Raw genomic sequence first — 20236 nt, forward strand, 5'->3', positions numbered from 1 at the left:
TGTCTCTTTAAATACCTAAACCCCTTCACGACATATATTTATGTCATATGTCATGTTCCCGACTTTGATGCGGGCTCTGGCACAGAGCCTGCATCTTTCCCCACACATGACAGCTGATTTAATCCATCCACAGCTGTTAACCAGTTAAATCCCTCTTTCAATCTCTGACAGCAGGAACTAACACATGCCAGCGGCAGCGCGTCAGAAATCTCGCCTATCGATGCCCCTGCCATGTGATTGGGGGGCGCCAATATTTTGTCATGACAGCTGGGGATCTGCAGAAGACCCTCATGTCTGTCATTACAATACTCCTGTGAACACTGGCTCATGGCCGGTGTTTATAGGAGATCATGATTTTGCTATGTATAGCACTGCTATGTATATAGCACAATCAATCGGAAGACTGTAGCTGCAAGTCTCCTAAGGAGACTATTCAATACAGTAAAAAGTAGCAAAAAGTTTTAAAAAATGTAAAAAAATAAAAAAAACACAAGAGCTCAAATCACCCACTATTTCCTCCTTGAAATTGAAACAGTAAAAAATACACATATCACTGCGTTCATAAATGTCTGATCTATCAAAGTAGAAGGTAAATTATTCAGATCGGTAAACGGCATAAAGAGAAAAAAATCAAAATGCCAGAATTACATTTTTTGTCACCACAACATTGCAATGAAATGCAGTAAAAGGCAATCAAAACATCGTATGTACCCAAAAATAGTGCCAATAAAAATGTCAGCTCAGGGCACAAAAATAAGCCCTCATTCAGCTCCAGATCCTGAAAAATGACATTTCAGCTCTCGGAAAAGCTTTTTTTCATACAAAATTTCAGAAACTTTTTTCACTACTTAAATAAAAAATTAACTATACTTGTTTGGTATCTACGTTCTCGTACTGATCTGTGGAATCATACTGTCAGGTCAGTTTTACCATATAGTAAACATGGTAAGTAAAAAACCCAAAAAACAATTGTGCAATTGCAATTTATTTTTTAAATTCCACCGTACTTGTAACTTTTTCGTCGCTTTCCAGTATACTCTATAGTAAAATCAATGGTGTCATTGAAAAGTAAAACTTGCCCCACAAAAAACAAATCCTTATATGGCTATATTGATGGAAAAATTTTAAAAAAAACTATAGCTCTTGGAAGAAGGGAGGAAAAAATGAAAATGAAAAAAACAAAGAAAAACTACCATGGCATAAAGATGTTCAAGGGGTTGTCCACATTTGGGAGTGATTTTTAAATTACTTAAATGTATTTTAGGATAAAAAATACTTTTTGCAATTGATTCTTATTGAACATTAAGCTTGGTTGCCTTCTAAAGCTTTTGTGTTACATTATCTAATGCTGGCTGGAGAGTGAGTTAACTGAAAATCTGTCAGTGAGCTAATTTTGAGGGTCTGACAGAAGCTTTTCTAACTTTTAGCTGTCCTTTCTTAGCTCTTTTAACATATTTATGACCCCAGAACACACCAAAAGTTGAATGGTAGAGAATATAAAGAGTTTGTAAAGGCCAAACGGTGCAACATTTTTAATGAGACCCAATTACAAAATTGATGCATACATAAAGTGGCTGTACCTGCGCAAGTCTATTGTAGCATACTAACCTTGTTGGAAACATATGTTTAACTTTACCTGATAATTTGCTCATGTCAGAGGAAGAATCATCAGAACTTATGCCTGTTTTAATCATATTTTTGCCAAACAAATGTATAAAAAACGAATTTGGTAATCTGCGCCTGCACATAATAAGCATCATACTAATAACAATGAAACATGTTCTTAGCAGTACGAGCTGTGGAGAAAGTGCACACAATAGGGTAACCTTATTTAAGGTGGAAGTAAAAATGAAAGATTTATATTTCTCACCTAGGGGATCGTGTGGTTCGCTCATTATTTAACCCCTTAACGACCTCCGATACGCCTTTTAACGGCGGTAGTTAAGGATACAGCGCTGTTGCTGTGGAAAAGTGTATGGTGTACCCCAGAGTCGGATTTTCTCCAGGGTCTCGGCTGCCAGGGGTAGCCGAGACCCCAGAGAACATGATTCGGGTCGGTTTTTACTGACCCCTGGGTTGCGATCTCTGTTATTATCTGTATAACGGTGACCACAAAAAAAGTGCGACTTGCCATTCAATTTCTCTGTCCTCTGATGTGATCGCACATCAGAAGACAGAAAAATAGGGTCCCCGATCCCTCCGATACTTACCAGTGTCTCCCGGTGTCCCTGGGTCCTCCTGCATCCCCCCACGGCCACTGGTGTCTTCTTCTGGAAAGAAAAAGATGGATGCAAGCGCAGTGCGCCTGCTGACATATGCCGGCTGGCACCCGGCAGCAATAGGAAGATTTTTCCTATTGGTTCATTTTGGTCACTGGGATAGACCCTATCACAGTGATCAAAATAAAAAAAAAATAGTAAATAAACCCTCCTTTTATCACCACCTTAGTTAGGGAAAAATAATAAAATAAAGAAAATATATTTATTTCCATTTTCCCATTAGGGTTAGAGTTAGGCTAAAGTGAGCGGGGCTAAAGTTAGGGTTAGGGTTGGGGCTAAAGTTAGGGTTATTGTTGGGGATAAAGTTAGGGTTGGAGTTGGGATTAGGGTTAGGGTTGGGATTAGTTTTAGTATTGGGATTATGGTTGGGATTAGGGTTAGGGTTGAGATTAGGGTTAGGGTTATGATAAGGGTTAGGTTTGGGATTAGGGTTATGGTTAGGGTTGGGATTAGGGTTAGGGTTGTGTTGGGGTTAGTGTTGTGATTGGGGTTATGGCTAGGGTTGGGATTAGGGTTAGGGGTGTGTTGGGATTAGGGTTGGAGTTAGAATTGGAGGGTTGCTGCTGTTTAGGTACATCAGGGGGTCTCCAAACGCGACATGGCACCACCATTGATTCCAGCCAATTTGCATTCAAAAAGTCAAATGGTGCTCCCTTTCTTCTGAGCTCTGCCGTGTGCAAAAACAGTGGTTTAAACCCACATATGGGGCATCAGCATACTCAAGACAAATTGGACAACAACTTTTGGGGTCCAATTTCTCCTTTTACCCCTGGGAAAATAAAAAATTGTGGGCTAGAAAATAATTTTTGGGAAAAAATAGATTTTTTATTTTCACGGCTCTGCATTATAAACTTTAGTGAAACACTGGGGGGGTTCAAAGTTCACACAACACATCTAGATAAGTTCCCTGGGGGGTCTAGTTTCCAAAATGGGGTCACTTGTGGGGAGTTTCTACTGTTTAGGCACATCAGAGGCTCTGAAAATGCAACATGATGTTTGCAGACCATAGTCTGCATTCCAAAACGGCGCTCCTTCCCTTCCGAGCTCTGCCATGCACCCAAACAGTGGTTCCCCCCCACATGTGGTATCAGTGTACTCAGGACAAATTGCACAACAACTTTTATGGTCCAATTTCTCCTCTTACCCTTGTGAAAGTAAAAATTTGGGGGTGAAAAATCATTTTTCTGGAAAAAATATGATTTCTTATTTTCACGGCTCTGTTATAAACTTCTGTGAAGCACCAAATATCGGGCTAAGCTCCTTGGGGGTCTAGTTTCCAAATTGGAGTCCCTTGTGGGGAATTTCTACTATTTAGGTATATCAGGGGCTCTGCAAACGCAACATGGCGCCCGCAGACCATTCCATCAAAGTCTGCATTTTAAAACATCACTACTTCCCATCTGAGCCCTGATGTGTGCCCAAGCAATGGTCCCCCACATATGGGATTTCGGCATACTCAGTACAAACTGGACAACAACTTTTGGAGTCCAATTTCTCCTGTTACCCCTGTGAAAATAAAAATTGCGGGCAAAAAAAATCATTTTTGAGGAAAAAAAAAGATTTTATTTTAATGGCTCTGCGTTATAAACTCCTGTGAAGCACTTAGGGGTTCAAAGTGCTCACCACACATCTAGATAAATTCCTAAAGGGGTCTAGTGTCCAAAATGGTGTTAATTGTGGGGGGTTTCTACTGTTACACTTGTCAAAATAAAAATTTGGGGGCAAAAAAATCATTTTTGTGGAAGAAATATGATTTTTTATTTTTATGGCTCCACTTCTTTAAAGCACTTGAGGGTTCAAAGTGCTTACCACATATCTATATAAATTTCTAAAGGGGTCTAGTGTCCAAAATGGTGTCACTTATTGGGGGTTTCCACTGTTTTGTCACATCAGGGGCTCTCCAAATGCGACATGGAGTCCGATCTCAATTCCAGCCAATTCTGCATTGAAAAGACAAACGGCGCTCCTTCCCTTTCAAGCTCTGCTGTACGCCCAAACAGTAGTTTACCCCCACATATGGGGTATCGGCATACTCAAGAAAAATGCACAACAACTTTGGGGGTCCAATTTCTCCTGCTACCCTTGGGTAAATAAAAATTGGGGGGCAAAAATATCATTTTTGTGGAAAAAAATATGATTTTTTATTTTCCCGGCTCTACGTTATAAGCTTCTGTGAAGCACTTGGGGGTTCAAAGTGCTCACCACACATCTAGATAAGCTCCTTAACCCCTTCACCCCCAAGGGTGGTTTGCACGTTAATGACCGGGCCAATTTTTACAATTCTGACCACTGTCCCTTTATGAGGTTATAACTCTGGAACGCTTCAACAGATCTTGGCGATTCTGACATTGTTTTCTCGTGACATATAGTACTTCATGATAGTGGTAAAATTTCTTCGATATAACTTGCGTTTATTTGTGAAAAAAATGAATATTTGGCAAAAATTTGGAAAATTTCGCAATTTTCCAAATTTGAATTTTTATGCCCTTAAATCACAGACATATGTCACACAAAATACTTAATAAGTAACATTTCCCACATGTCTACTTTACATCAGCACAATTTTGGAACCAATTTTTTTTTTGTGACGGAGTTATAAGGGTTAAAATTTGACCAGCAATTTCTCATTTTTACAACACCATTTTTTTTTAGGGACCACATCTCATTTGAAGTCATTTTGAGGGGTCTATATGATAGAAAATACCCAAGTGTGACACCATTCTAAAAACTGCACCCCTCAAGGTACTCAAAACCACTTTCGAGAAGTTTATTAACCCTTCAGGCGTTTCACAGGAATTTTTGGAATGTTTAAATAAAAATGAACATTTAACTTTTTTTCACACAAAATTTATTTCAGCTCCAATTTGTTTTATTTTACCAAGGGTAACAGGAGAAAATAGACCCCAAAATTTGTTGTACAATTTGTCCTGAGTACGCTGATACCCCATATGTTGGGTAAACCCCTGTTTGGGCACACGGGAGAGCTCTGAAGGGAAGGAGCACTGTTTTCCTTTTTCAACGCAGAATTGGCTGGAATTCAGATCGGATGCCATGTCCCGTTTGGAGAGCCCCTGATGTGCCTAACCAGTGGAATCCCCCAATTATAACTGAAACCCTAATCCAAACACACCCCTTACCCTAATCCCAACAGTAACCCTAACCACTCCTCTAACCCAGACACACCCAACCCTATTCCCAACCGTAATTGTAATCCAAACCCTAACCCTATCTTTAGCCCCAACCCTAACTGTAGCCCCAACCCTAGCCCCAACCCTAGCCCTAACCCTAGCCCTAACCCTAGCAATAACCCTAGCCCTATCACTAGCCCTAACACTAGCCGTAACACTAGCCCTAACCCTAGCCCTAACCCTAGCCCTAACCCTAGCCCCAACCCTAGCCCTAACCCTAACCCTAACCCTAGCCCCAACCCTAACCCTAACCCTAGCCCCAACCCTTGCCCTAACCCTAACCCTAGCCCTAACCCTTGCCTTCACCCTAACCCTAACCCTAGCCCTAACTCTAGCCCTAACCCTAACCCTAATGGGAAAATGGAAATAAATACATTTTTTAATTTTTTTATTTTTCCCTAACTAAGGGGGTGATGAAGGGGGGTTTGATTTACATTTATAGCTGGTTTTTTAGCAGATTTTTATGATTGGCAGCCGTCACACACTGAAAGACGCTTTTCATTGCAAAAAATATTTTTTGCGTTACCACATTTTGCGAGCTATAATTTTTCGATATTTGAGTCCACAGAGTCATGTGAGATCTTGTTTTGTGCGGGACGAGTTGATGTTTTTATTGGTAACATTTTCGGACACGTGACATTTTTTGATCGCTTTTTATTCCGATTTTTGTGAGGCAGAGTGATCAAAAACCAGCTATTCATGAATTTCTTTTTGGGGAGGCGTTTATACCGTTCCGCGTTTGGTAAAATTGATAAAGCAGTTTTATTCGTTGGGTCAGTACGATTACAGCGATATCTCATTTATATCATTTTTTTTATGTTTTGGCGCTTTTATACGATAAAAACTATTTTATAGAAAAAATAATTATTTTGGTATCGCTTTATTCTCAGGACTATAACTTTTTTATTTTTTTGCTGATGATGCTGTATGGTGGCTCGTTTTTTGCGGGACAAGATGACATTTTCAGCGGTACCATGGTAATTTATATCAGTCTTTTTGATAGCGTGTTATTCCACTTTTTGTTTGGCGGTATGATAATAAAGCGTTGTTTTTTGCCTCGTTTTTTTTTTCTTACGGTGTTTACTGAAGGGGTTAACTAGTAGGGCAGTTTTATAGGTTGGGTCGTTACGGACGCGGCGATACTAAATATGTGTACTTTTATTGTTTTTTTTATTTAGCTAAAGAAACGTATTTATGGGAATAATAAATATATATTTTTTTTATTTATTTAGGATTTTTTTTTTTTTTTTTTTACACACGTGGAGAATTTTTTTTTTACTTTTTTACTTTGTCCCAGGGGGGGACATCACAGATCGTTGATCTGACAGTGTGCACAGCACTCTGTCAGATCTGCGATCTGCTGTGCAGGGCTGCAGGCTTACCAGCGCCTGCTCTGAGCAGGCACTCGGTAAGCCACCTCCCTCCCTGCAGGATCCGGATGCCGCGGCCATCTTGGATCCGGGACCTGCGGCGAGGAGGGAGGTAGGAGACCCTCAGAGCAACGCGATCACATCGCGTTGCTCCGGGGGTCTCAGGGAAGCACGCAGGGAGCCCCCTCCCTGCGCGATGCTTCCCTATACCGCCGGTACACCGCGATCATGTTTGATCGCGGTGTGCCGGGGGTTAATGTGCCGGGGGCGGTCCGTGATCACTCCTGGCACATAGTGCCGGATGTCAGCTGCGATATGCAGCTGACACCCGGCCGCGATCGGCCGCGCTCTTCCCGTGAGCGCGGCCGATCGCGTATGACGTACTATCCCGTCGGTGGTCATACGGGCCCACCCCACCTCGACGGGATAGTACGTCTGATGTCAGAAAGGGGTTAAGGGGTCTAGTTTCCAAAATGGTGTCATTGGTGGGGTTTTCCACATCAGGGTCTTTCCGAACGCGAAATGGCGTCCGATCTCAATTCCAGCCAATTCTGCATTGAAAAATTCAAACGGCACTCCTTCCCTTCCAAGCTCTGCCATGTGCCTAGACAGTGGTTTATGTTGTGAATTAGACTTTTTGGCTCCCTCTTGTGGTCACTAGTGGTATGACTCTGGGATTGTCTTTTTTTCTGTTTGGCACTCACCTGGGTCGTTAGTCCAGGGGTGTCGCTATATTAACTTCCTTTATCCTTAGTCCAGTGCCTGGCATCGTTGTAATCAGATCCTTCTGTTGCTCCTGTCTGCTGGTCCTGGCTCTCGCAAAATTAAGCTAAGTCTTGCTTCTTTGTTTTTTTAGTTACTTGCTTTGCTACTATTTTTGTCCAGCTTGTACTAAATTTGATTTCTGACCTTGCTGGAAGCTCTAGGGGGCTGGTGTTCTCCCCCCGGCCGTTAGACGGTTCGGGGGTTCTTGAATATCCAGCGTGGATATTTTAATAGGATTTTTGCTGACCATATAAGTCATCTTACTATATTCTGCTATTAGCTAGTGGGCCTCTCTTTGCTAAATACCTAGCTCATTCTTATGTTTGTCTTTTCCTCTTACCTCACCGTTATTATTTGTTGGGGGCTTGTATCCAACTTTTGGGGTCTTTTCTCTGGAGGCAAGAAAGGTCTTTCTTTTCCCTTCTAGGGTTAGTTAGTTCTCCGGCTGGCGCGAGACGTCTAGAACCAACGTAGGCACGTTCCCCGGCTACTTCTATTTGTGGTGCTAGGATTAGATATATGGTCAGCCCAGTTACCACTGCCCTATGAGCTGTTTTTTTGTGTTTGCAGACTTGGTATTGATTCCTGAGACCCTCTGCCATTGGGGTCATAACAGGTTTACCCCCACATATGGAGTATCAGCATATTCAGAAGAAATTGAACAACAAATTTTGCTGTTCATTTTCTCTTTTTACACTTGTTAAAATAACAAAATTGGTTCTGAAGTAAAATGTTTGTAAAGAATAAGTTAAATGTAAATTTTTTCCTTCCACATTGCTTCAGTTTCTGTGAAGCACAAAAAGGGTTAATAAACTTCTTGAATGTGGTTTTTAGAACAGGCAGGCAGCTGCTTCCATTACTAGGCCAGTTATTCGGGAACCCACAGTGAGCGAATGGCATATACTGTACACCTCCGATTCCAACACATATATAACTACATGAAATACAAAGGAATAGCAAAAAGAATTGCTAAACATGATATCACGGAAATGTCTAAGAGCTTAGCAGAGGGAAGCACTCCAATTTGGAAAAGAGTACATTCTCACAGCGAGCTTGTGTCTTCCAGAATGAGTGGTGACCCAAAGCCAATTTTGTCTTTTTATTAGATCAAAGTTACACTCACATACCTCCCCTTCATGATGGCTGGTTATGGGATGTGCTCAGCTCTTCAGGATTTTAGGAAATCCCCAACTTACAGGATATCCCCACTCCTGAAGGTCCCAGACTGTAAATATTATCATCATGTTTCATATCGCAATTTTATTTTTCGATAGATATGAACTATGACAGGTATAACATCATGTATCCGGTCATTATTAAGTTGATGGGGTTAGAATGGTCCTAAAAGTGATGTGAATGAATGTGCTTTGTTTTTTCCTTACTACGGTGCCAAAATTCTTTCTCCCTCAACCATTAGGTCAATGTAAACCCCAATATTTATATCTGTTCATCAAAGACACAAAGTCTACTGCCATTGTCCAGTTTTCCTTTGAAGAGAAGATTTGGCCTGGGAAGTGTAATTGCCCACGTCTGCATGACTAGATCTCAAGGCTTGTTGTATTTTTTTCCAAACTGATATCCTGCTTTAATCACCTGACCATAGCAGGAGGTTTTTGCTTCAAAGGAGGTTGAAGCATCATTTCTCTATTTCCCCTCTTTTAATTGGTTCCACTTCAAAGGAGGTTGGAGTGTCAGCTCTTCTCCTGTTATAATTAGTTTCCTCTCTTGCCCATATTTTCAATGTGAGGTGTACATGTCCCCCCCCCCCTGGAGAGGTCTTATGGATTTTAGTTTTTCTCTATGACAACAGTGTTTTAATTTTTTAATTTTAACTTTCTTTTTAAATGACAGAAAACATCTTTATTTACAGTAGCTGCGTTAAAATAATAAGTATTCAGACTATGGTATTCTTTACATACCACGCATGGCTAAACCTATATTGATTAAAAAGTAATAAAGCAAAGGCAGCAGCCTATTGCTTTTGAAAGGGTCATTTCTAAAATCATAAAGTGGTCTCACTTTTCAACACATACAGAATTAATCATGTGTATCAAAACAACGTATTTTTTAATTTGCATTGATGTGCAGCTTCACACCCCAAGATGCCTCCTCCAGAGCGCTTCATTCTCCTTTCCACTCTGTCTGTCCTCAAGTAGTTCTAATGTTGTCAGTCTCGCATGCACAGATGCACTTATTTACTTTGTCTAATAAAACAATCCTCAGACACCTTCACAACATCTTCACTGTTCTGACAGGCCAATTGTACCACAGCTCAGTTTGCTATGCTCAACTATGCCAGGAGGAGGAAGCACGATCATGCTCTCAGGATCCTACTGATACGAAATGCAAAGGCACCCAATAACAATGTTTAATTCATGAAAAAGATGCACCCAATGACCCTGCTAATAGAACAGCCTCCAGACACTTTCATAGTATCATTTTTGCTTAGTCAGCTGAAATTTACCACAGCTCAACTATGCTTGGCTCTACTACGCATGCAGATGAGAACATGATTGTGCTATGAATATCTGTATGAACCACCAATGAAATGTTGAATTTAAATGGTAATAAATATTGGATAAATAGTGAGTCACGGTCACTAAATTCAAACCTATTAATATTAACTCATTTATACAAATAAAACTTGTCCATATTCCATCCTTCTCTTTCTTTTTATTAAAGGACACTGGAACTTCCAAATGCACATTATAAGTAAAAAAAATATATTTGTATGATGTATATACGTCAACCTATCAATTTGATTACCCATTACATTGGTTATTGGATGTGAATATATATTTTTTTTAAAAAGCAACCTTACAAGATTTTAATTAGCGCAAATGAGAGCAGAGGGGTCTGCTGCAGCACTGAGAAGAAGCAGTGTGCTTCTAGGAAATATTTTAGCAGATGAGAATAAAACCGATGGTTCAGCTCTGTGATGATTGATGCATTAAAAGGGAGGAAAAAAATGAAAAAAAAATGTAAAGGCACAAGAAAAAAAAAATGCTATGTTGGATTTCTAGCGTATACTAAAAACAGCCATGCAGATTATTGTAATTTGTAAAAAAAAAATATTGCTATTGTGGGAATAATCCCTTAATGGTCATGTAAGCATTTGTAAAATGTATCATATTTTACATACTCAGAGAAAGGAAGGTCCAAGATATACAACATACCACATTATAGGAATTCATCTTCTTTCTCCTTGCAAGGTCAGTAATATTTAGTGAATTGTACTTAATGCTTTCCATACAGCCCTTGAAATTTCTTCTGCCGCTTGAGCTTGGCTTTCCAGACAGTGGCATACCTCCAAATGTTAGCTGGAAAGGAAATTGAACTATTTTATTATTACTGCTATTTTTTATATATGTACATTTGAATATAAAAAGGTATCAGTTTATTGTAAGCATTTTATTAATACACACAAAGATATGCTTTGACATATTGCCACAAAAAATATGTTTTGTTTTGTTATTTTTTGACTATGCTGAATACAAATTTATACCAGTTAATGCCAAAGCAAAGTCTTTAGTTATATGTGCAATCCCCATGAAAATTTATAACACGTATGTGTTTGCAAGCAAGAAATATGGCATTTTTTTAATATACCAAAAGACATTGTCTAGTAAAAAAAATTCATTTTCATATATTATGTTAAAGGGAACCTGTCACCTCCAAAATCGAAGGTGAGCTAAGCCCACCGGCATCAGGGGCTTATCTACAGTAATTCTGTAATGCTGTAGATAAGCCCCCGATGTAACCTGAAAGATGAGAAAAAGAGGTTAGATTATACTCACCCAGGGGCGGTCCCGCTGCGGTCCGGTCCAATAGGCGCCACGGTCCAGTCCGGGGCCTCCTATCTTCTTGTGATGATGTCCTCTCCTTGTATTCACGCTGCGGCTTCGGCGCAGGCGTACTTTGTCTGCCCTGTTGAGGGAAAGTACTGCAGTGCGCAGGTGCCGGGAAAGGTCAGAGAGGCCCGTTGCCTGCGCACTGCAGTACTTTGCTCTGCCCTCAACAGGGCAGACAAAGTACGCCTGCTCCGGAGCCGCAGCATGAAGTCAAGAAGAGAAAGCCATCCTATGAAGATGGGAGGCCCCGGACCGGACCGCGATGCCCATCGGATTGGACAACAGTGGGACCGCCCCCCAGGTGAGTATAATCTAACCTCTTTTTCTCATCTTTCAGGATACATCAGGGGCTTATCTACAGCATTACAGAATGCTGTAGATAAGCCCCTGATGCCGGTGGGCATAGCTCATCTTCGATTTTGGGGGTGACAGGTTTCCTTTAAGGAAATCTGAGTTAATAGAATGGGTCCTCTGATCATCATCTTCATATCTTTGCCTGTGTGAAGAATTTTGTTTGGAGACTCTGCCCTGCATTACACAAACAATTCTTTGACTTTTTAGAAAAATATTTAGAATTGAGAGTCCTCAGTGGTTGATACTAACTAAAAAGATGGTAACACATTGCAAGCTTTCGAGACTTCTAAGGTCTTTTCCTCAGGCATGGCATAACAAAGTGACTGAAGAAAAACACAAATATATGCACACAAAAAGCAGAGGCATGACATAATATGGATTAGATTCCTGGTGTGAAAGTTTTATAGTCCCAATATCCATGTAAGATCAGAGGCCTGGTGCCCTTACTGTCTCTGATGCAGATTCCTCAGATTTTGTATGCAAATTTCCTCTTCAGAGAGGAAGAGGACTTGAACGCTATATCGCCACCTGTTGGAAGTAGCGATCCTACAAGTCATTTTCGATCCTTTAACGAGTCTTTCACTATGACTTTGGATAAAAGCCAAATCAGAATCTCAATTTGTTGACACGGTGTTTTGGGTTATTGCCAAAGTTCATGCCCAGATTAAGTCTCTGAGCTCAGTTTGTTTGTTTATTGTAATGTCCATTTATTATGCCATGCCTCTGCTTTTTGGTGCATATGTTAGTGTTTCTTCAGATACCATGCCTGAGGAAGAGAAGTAAGAAATCTCAGAAGCTTGCAATTTGTTACCATCTTTTCAATTAGCCATTAAAAGGTATCATCCACTGAGGACTCTCAAATGTAAATATTTTTCTATCTCCTGGCTAACACGGTACAAAGATATATTTATTTTATAGTGCACTATGTAATGCTTAGTTCCACGGGTGGTTACTCTGCAGCGAAATGCAACACTTATTCTCAGGTTTCCCCACAGATTATAACTGACAGTCAGGATTCCCCACAGACTGCAGCACTGGGAAACACAGTGATAGACTTGTGAAAAAACCCTTTTAATAAGAAAATATTTTATAAAACCTTCCCTCTTAAATAATATCTTATCATCTGTTACCTATTAGAGGAACCTTTATATTTAACATAAATATAACATTACAAAGTGACTTAGAGAGCAATATTAAGAAGGTGAAAAAAACTACACAATTAACGAAGAAGTATGGTCATAAAAGAAGCAAACCAAAAAATTTAAATTTCTCTTTACCTCAAAATCCAGGTCCAATTTAACAAATTCTCCATTAGTTTTAAAATACTGTACGTGGTTGTCAAGTGTAAGGTTTATATGCTTTTTATGGCGGTCTATTATAACCGAGTGCCAATGATGGTCATCTAGAAGACTTCCAGTTGTTACCGTGGTATGGCCATAAATGTTTCCATATTGGTTACTTCCTGGTATAGGAAGAAGCAAGATTAATTTACTGACTGCATATGAAAACTGTATACAATAGATTATGTATAATAGTGCTATCAAAATTATAGAATTTCATCAAAACATGTTTCTTCCCCACATTCCAACCACTTCTAATTTTTTTGTAGGTTTGCAATGAATATACAGTATAGTTAATAATGTTATAATGTAGTAAGTTGAAAGTAACACTAGTAAGCATTTAGACAATAAAACATATTTCAACAAATATAATGTCCATTTACAGAAAACAGGAGCAACTGCAGCCCATCATTATCTTACTCTATCACACCATGTTTATGTACTTTATATAAGTGTCTGCAGACAACTTTAGGTCTGCATCGCTATGCATGCTACCACCATTGCGTTAGGTAATCCTTTGCTCTGGTAAGTAACTAAAAGGGAACCTTTTTTTGCTATGTAATCTGAAGACAGCATGATGAAGGGGTTAAATCTCTGAATTCAGCAATATCAGGCTGTGTTATTGTTTACTTACTATGAATGTTTTATCACCAGGATATTATCACTGCCTGGACTAGGACTCAAACGCCTGTTAAAGCAATGATGTTCCCTCCTTTGACAAGCAGCTCACTGTCAATAAACAATGCACAGAAGGCTGTATTGTGGGCGGGGTTAGCTTTCTCAGCTCTGCTACATGCTTCATGTAATAATATGATTGTGTCACAACTACTGTAACCAGTTAGCTAAGTGATACATCATTGGAATCAGGGTCTCTTTTCCTACATTATAGATGATGTAGCAAAAACCTACTGACAGATTTCCTTTACTGCTTTGCCCCTTCCAGACAAAACTTTTGTTGGAATGGAGAAAACCTGAAGTGAATAATCTTGCACCCAAATTGACAAATATAAAGTTCCCATATAAATATTGTTTCATACTCACTAAGATATTTTAGGAAATTTTGCTTGCAACTAAATGAAAACAAAGTTTACTTGACTCTGAACAAGTCTAAAAGTTGGAGTTTCAGTACAGGTTTAGTCTAGTGATCAGTAAATATATCTGAACAAAATTGAATTCCACTCAAATTTTACACAAATCTGCATTTGCAAAAGTGCTGGGGTTTTTTTGTAATTCACTTCCACGGTTATTCAACAAATTGGTGCCTGCTGGCAATCATTTTTATGAATTTTAAGGGTCCATTAAAACATTTACAAAAACTAAAAAATCCTTATACTCATATTATCAGTCACCTATCTGATCTCTTCCCTACTCATTATCACACGTCCAGTTCTTGATGCAAGTTTCTGAATCCCACTGTGAGTACTAAAATCTCCAGTATGGTGAGCGTATGGTGAGTGTAAGGATTTTTTCAATTTTTTTCACAGAATACTTTTATTATATTCTGGGGTCTGCAGAGAACCCAGAGCATAATAGAAGAAATGAAGTTCGAAGAGACTAATCAATACGAGCAGACAAATTTAAATTTTGCCTGGTCTGTTCATCTCTAGTTTTGACCAATCCCATTCATTTTTGTTGATTTCTGGATGTGTGATTATGTGACTGACCAATTAAACATCGTGTAGAGTATAACCATCTTAGGTTATGTTTAACCCTCTTTACAACCTATGACATATAGGTACGTCATAGGTCGCCTCCCCCTGTTTGATGCGTGCTTCATCAATAAGCCAGCAACTTTTCTGGGACATATCAGCTGATTTCATCAGTCACTGATGTTCTATAGTACAGCAGGAGTAAGGTTAGGGGATGAAGTGTACAGTTATGTGTCATCAGCATAAAGATGGTATTGAAAGCCAAATCTGCCGATATTCTGTCCAATTGGGGCTGTATAGAGAGAGAAGAGAAGAGGGCCAAGGACTGAGCCCTGAGGGACCCCAACAGTGAGAGTAAGAGAAGACAAAGTGGAGCCAGCAAACTGTACACTGAAGGAGCGGTCAGAAAGATAGGAAGTGAACCAGGAGTGGGCAGTGTTCTTTATGCCTATTGCCTGGATCATAGAGAGTTGGAGATGGTGGTCATCGGTCTTGAAAGCTGCAGAGAGGTCGAGAAGAATGAGCATTTTGCTGCCAGAAGGTCATTGGTTACTTTGATGAGTGCAGTTTCTATAGAATGTAGGGGGGGGGAAGCCCGGACTGTGATGGATCTAAGGGCAGTCTCACACGTCCAGATAATTCCGGTACCGGAAAAAATCGGTACCGGAGTTATCCGTGCCCGTGAGCTCACGTAGGCCATACGTGTGGCACACGTGTGCTGCCCGTGTGCCGAGTGGGTACCACACGGAGCGTGCAGGAGACAGTGCTAAAGTTTCGCGCTGTCCCCTGCATCGTGCTGAAGCCGCGATTCATATCTTCTGTGCAGCAGCGTTGGCTGCATAGAAGATATGAATAATAGTGTTTAAATGAAAGATCTATGTGTCAGCCGCCCCCCCACCCCCTGTGCGCTGACCCGCTGTTCAGAAAATACTCACCCGCTGCTTCCTGTCCTGGCCGCGGCTTCCACTGTATGCGGTCACGTGGGGCCGCCGATTACAGTCATGAATAGGCGGCTCCACCCCTATGGGAGGTGGAGCCGCCTATTCATGACTGTAAATGAGCGGCCCCACATGACCGCATACAGTGGAAGCCGCGGCCAGACCAGGAAGCAGCAACAGCCAACGAGGGAGCGAGTGAGTATTTTCTGAACAGTGGGGGGGCGCACAGGGGGTGGGAGGGCGGCGGACACATAGATCTTTCATTTAAACACTATTATTCATATCTTCTATGCAGCAAACGCTGCTGCACATAAGATATGAATAGCGGCTTCAGCACCATGTGGGGGGGACAGCGCTTACTGTAGTGCTGTCTCCTGCATGCCACACGGAGAACGTCCGTGTGAGGTGCGTGTTTTACACGGACCCATTGACTTTAATGGGTCCGTGTAATACGTGCGCTCCCACGAACACTGACATGTCTCCGTGTTTGGCACACGGAGACACGGTCACAAAAAATCAATGACATCTGAACAGATGCATTGATTTTAATGGGTCTATGTGTGTCAGTGTCTCCGGTACATGAGGAAACTGTCACCTCACGTTCTGGAGACACTGACGTGTGAAACCGGCCTAAGAGAGAGTAAATGAAAAGGTAACGGGTAAGGTGGGAGTAGGTCAGGTGCTTCAAGAGTTTAGAGATGAAAGAGGGGAATGGAGACTGGTCTGTAGTTATTTGTGCAGGATGGATCGAGATTTTTTTTTATAATGGAATAATGATAGAGCGTTTGAAAAAGGAGGGGAAAATGCCAGAAGAGAGGGAGAGATTGAAGATTGTAGTTAGGTGAGTAGTGACAACTGGAGAGAGAGACTGGAAGAGATGGGAAGGAATAGGGTCAGTGGTGAATGTAGTAAGTTGAGAAGAATAGAGGAGCCTAAAGACTTCGTCTGTGATTGGATCAAATGTGGAGAATGAGCCAGAGGGGAGGCGGGGGGATTGGAGTCACAGCACTTGGTGGCTGTGAGCAGATTTCCTGATGGATAGTCTCTATGTTCTCTATGAAGTGGGAGTCCAGGTCATCAGCACAGATGTCTGTCATAGGGGCCTGTGTTTTCAGACTTTTAATGCCAGAAGCAGTACAATAATTTGTATGCAACTATGGAGGCCCTCGTAAAGTATAGTGATTAACTGTAAAGACCACATGACCACATTGTGAATAATTGGAAAGAGTGTCCTTATCAAATTTTAGTTAAAAAAATAAAATTTGAATAAAAAAATATGTTATTGAAAAAAATATTATAGCACTGATATTTGGGAATAAAATCCATGAAATATTTTTACATTTGTACAGGATACTTACCAAGATCAAATTTCTTTACTGCACAGATACAATTGAGTAACCCCAGTTATGTAACAGATGTCAAGGAAATAATTTGTTGCCTGTCTGTTCATTATAAAAATAGATTTTTGGAGAATGAAATGGAAAATTTAGGTTGACATGTCAAATAGAAAGGAATCTTAAGTCAGATTCTAGATTATTTTACTACATATCTGAGTTTAAAGGAAACTAGTCTGATGTCACTAATGCCCCATCGACTAGTCAAAAGCCTCATTTACATAAAATAAACGGACTTTAGAAACTTTTTTCTAAAGATCTGTTTGTGTGTAATGTAATAAATGGACTGTTAGGCACAACTGCTGGTGGTTCTAGGGCATGGGGGACCTGAAAGGTTCCCTTTAAGTTAGAAAACTATCTATGCCCTGCATTGGATATAAGGCCACAGTTGACAGCGGCATTGAAACACTAAAATACTAGGGAACATGTTTAACCCCTTAATTCTAAGTTTATATCCTTCAAAAGCGCATCACTATGTGACTTATGATGGATATATATATCATGCTGATCGCCTGGGACAGCTTCTGTTCTGGTGCGATCAGCTGTAGGAACCTGACATGCTCACAGTTAGGTGCATGATGTGACTGCTAGGATCAGTAACCCCTCAAATACCACTATCAATCGTGACAGTAGCACATGCAGAGTTTCACAAAGGAAAAACACTCTGGCAGACCATTAGCAGTCCAGCAGAATGATCACAGGGTGCCGATGGGATGCTATGGCAGCTGGAGGCCTACAAATCTGTCATGCACTAAAACCTGAGGTAGAACTTATAGCTTACTGCTCAATCACACATTGACTGGATAACGTAACACACAGCACTATGAAGTAGTGTATTACTAATGCAATCATAGAGGATCACGGCTCTATAAATGACAAAATTATAGCTTCCAGAATATGATGAAAAATTATACAAATATTTTCATTAAAAAGTTATTCATTTGGTAGTGGGCCTATTTATTTTAAAAAGAATGGTCACATTACTTCTAAGCCTAATTGTATGAGTTGTAGGTGTGCCATGTATTCACGATAGATTGGAAATGGACTTGAATTGATAATTTGGATGGTTCTTTATGAAGGTATATGTATGGCCTGAGTGTATGAGTCTCTGTCATCAGTGTTCAGGATACCTTAAGTTCATATACAACAGTCAGAATATATTGCTTAACTACAATGCTTCACAACTGATACTGTCAAGGGAACCTGTGATATAAAATAATGCTAGTCACAGGTTAACCTGCAGGTTATAGCATTCTGATGCCACATGGGGGCCCCATTTAGAGTTCTGTTGCTGGGAGGAAATTAACTTTATTCATCCGGGCAGCATTCGCCTTTGGTCATGGTGGTAGTGTCGGCATAGATAGATAAACAGATGTCAGTGACATATACAATTAGTACAGTGTGTGCAGCTTACTGTACATGTATTTAATGATTAAAAGATTATTTTTCTGCAAAAAATGGTGTGGGCTCCTGCATAATTTTCTTAACCAGCAGAAGGAACGCTGATGGTTGGTGGTAGATGTTTATAGCCTGGGAAGGGGGTAATACCAATGATGCACCCCAGGCTATTATATAAGCTCACAGCTGTATACTTAGCCTTTACTGGCTATTAAAATGAGGGACTACCACAAAAAATGACATGGTGTCCCCTTATAATTAATAACCAGCAAAGGCTAGGCAGACAGCTGCAGGTTGATTTTAATAGCCAAGAATGGGACCATGGATATCAACTCCTTTAACCTGTCTGACGTCACCACAAGCATGAGAAAGTTTTCATGCTCGCGGTGCCATTGAATGGCCCTCGGAGTTGACAGCCATTGAACTCACCTCACTGATGTCAGCGCGAGAGCCTTTCGAAATTTTCCCAGCGATGGTACAGACCCCGAACGTTACTGTTTGGGTTCGCCCATCCAGAGTAAGGAGCAAAGTTAAAAGATTTAGGAGAGGTAAACAGAGAAATGTTGTTCAGAACAACAACAAGCTTTTTACTTTACCCCATGTCTGGATTCACATCTACACTGATCACTACTGCTACATAATCTCCACTATATATTTTCTGCTTCTGTCTGTCTGCTACTTAAGGAGTGGCAAACAAGAATCCCTTTCTGCTGTGTACTGTGCACTGTGTAGATGAGTCACAGCTAGTTTCATTCCACATTTTCAGAATCAATTGCTAAATAGGAAATAAAGACTGCAGAGGGGAAAACTGGAAAAGTGGTGAAAAAACATGCTACAACTCATTCAAGGTCCAGAGATTGAGATATGAAAGGATAGTCATGATTTGATACTGTGACTATTAAATAGATTTAAAATAAATGTAATACCTAGGTTTAATTGTAAAACCAATTTGGATTTTTTCAGTTCCAATGTGATGTAGTCTCCTTGTTGTCCTTCACCATGAAAGAGAACTCCTTCACTTGCCGAGCTTTTGAATTTTAGTGAGATAACATCTTTTTCAGTTGCCATCTTCCGGTCCTTGAACTGATAGGATAGCACGGTATTGCCATCAAAGTTGATTACATCAGCCCCTAAGAAAATTAAAAGAAAAAAAATCAAAGTTTGGATTTATATATTATATTTTATATTTTAAAATTGAGATTTTGGGAAAAAAAATCACATTAAAGGATGCATCATACAGCTAAATTAACATTTTATACTTCAGCATAACAATAGTTCAATTTAAAAAAACAAACAAATCAAAACTTAACAATTTGCTACCTTGAGCTACAGTTTCAGAGGCAAATACAATATTAGAGCAACAGTACCATAATATAATATTTGGTTGACTCACCCATAAACATGAACCCCTGACTTGTCTGAGTGCTCATTTGTTTTCAATGAGAAAAGAAAAGTAACCCTTTCAGACTTCTCTAGTGCCGAATAATCTACCCTGACAACAAATACAGTAAGTACGGAAAGTATTCTGACCCCTTTAAATTTTTAACTCAATTTCATTGCAGAAATTTGGGAAATTCTAAAAAGTTCATTTTTTTCTCATTAATGTACACCCTCCTGCACCCCATCTTGACTGAAAAAAACAAATATAGAAACTTTTGCAAATGTATTAAAAAAGAAAAACTGAAATATCACATGGTCATAAAGTATTCA

The 20236-nt window shown here is 40.0% G+C and overlaps 1 protein-coding gene across 1 annotated transcript in view; it reads right to left on the reverse strand.

Annotated features, from left to right (window-relative positions):
- The window catches only part of CNTNAP2 (contactin associated protein 2), a 3158824-nt gene that overhangs the window by 1513269 nt on the left and 1625319 nt on the right, over nucleotides 1-20236 (reverse strand). The window contains exons 5-7 of the mRNA XM_077269131.1: nucleotides 19453-19656; nucleotides 13085-13269; nucleotides 10779-10922 (exon numbers count right to left, since the gene is read on the reverse strand). Of these exons, the coding sequence (XP_077125246.1) occupies nucleotides 10779-10922; nucleotides 13085-13269; nucleotides 19453-19656 (533 nt within the window). The remainder of the gene's footprint in view (nucleotides 1-10778; nucleotides 10923-13084; nucleotides 13270-19452; nucleotides 19657-20236) is intronic.

Source organism: Ranitomeya variabilis, chromosome 6, assembly GCF_051348905.1.
Source record: "Ranitomeya variabilis isolate aRanVar5 chromosome 6, aRanVar5.hap1, whole genome shotgun sequence".
Classification (NCBI taxonomy): Eukaryota; Metazoa; Chordata; class Amphibia; order Anura; family Dendrobatidae; genus Ranitomeya; species Ranitomeya variabilis.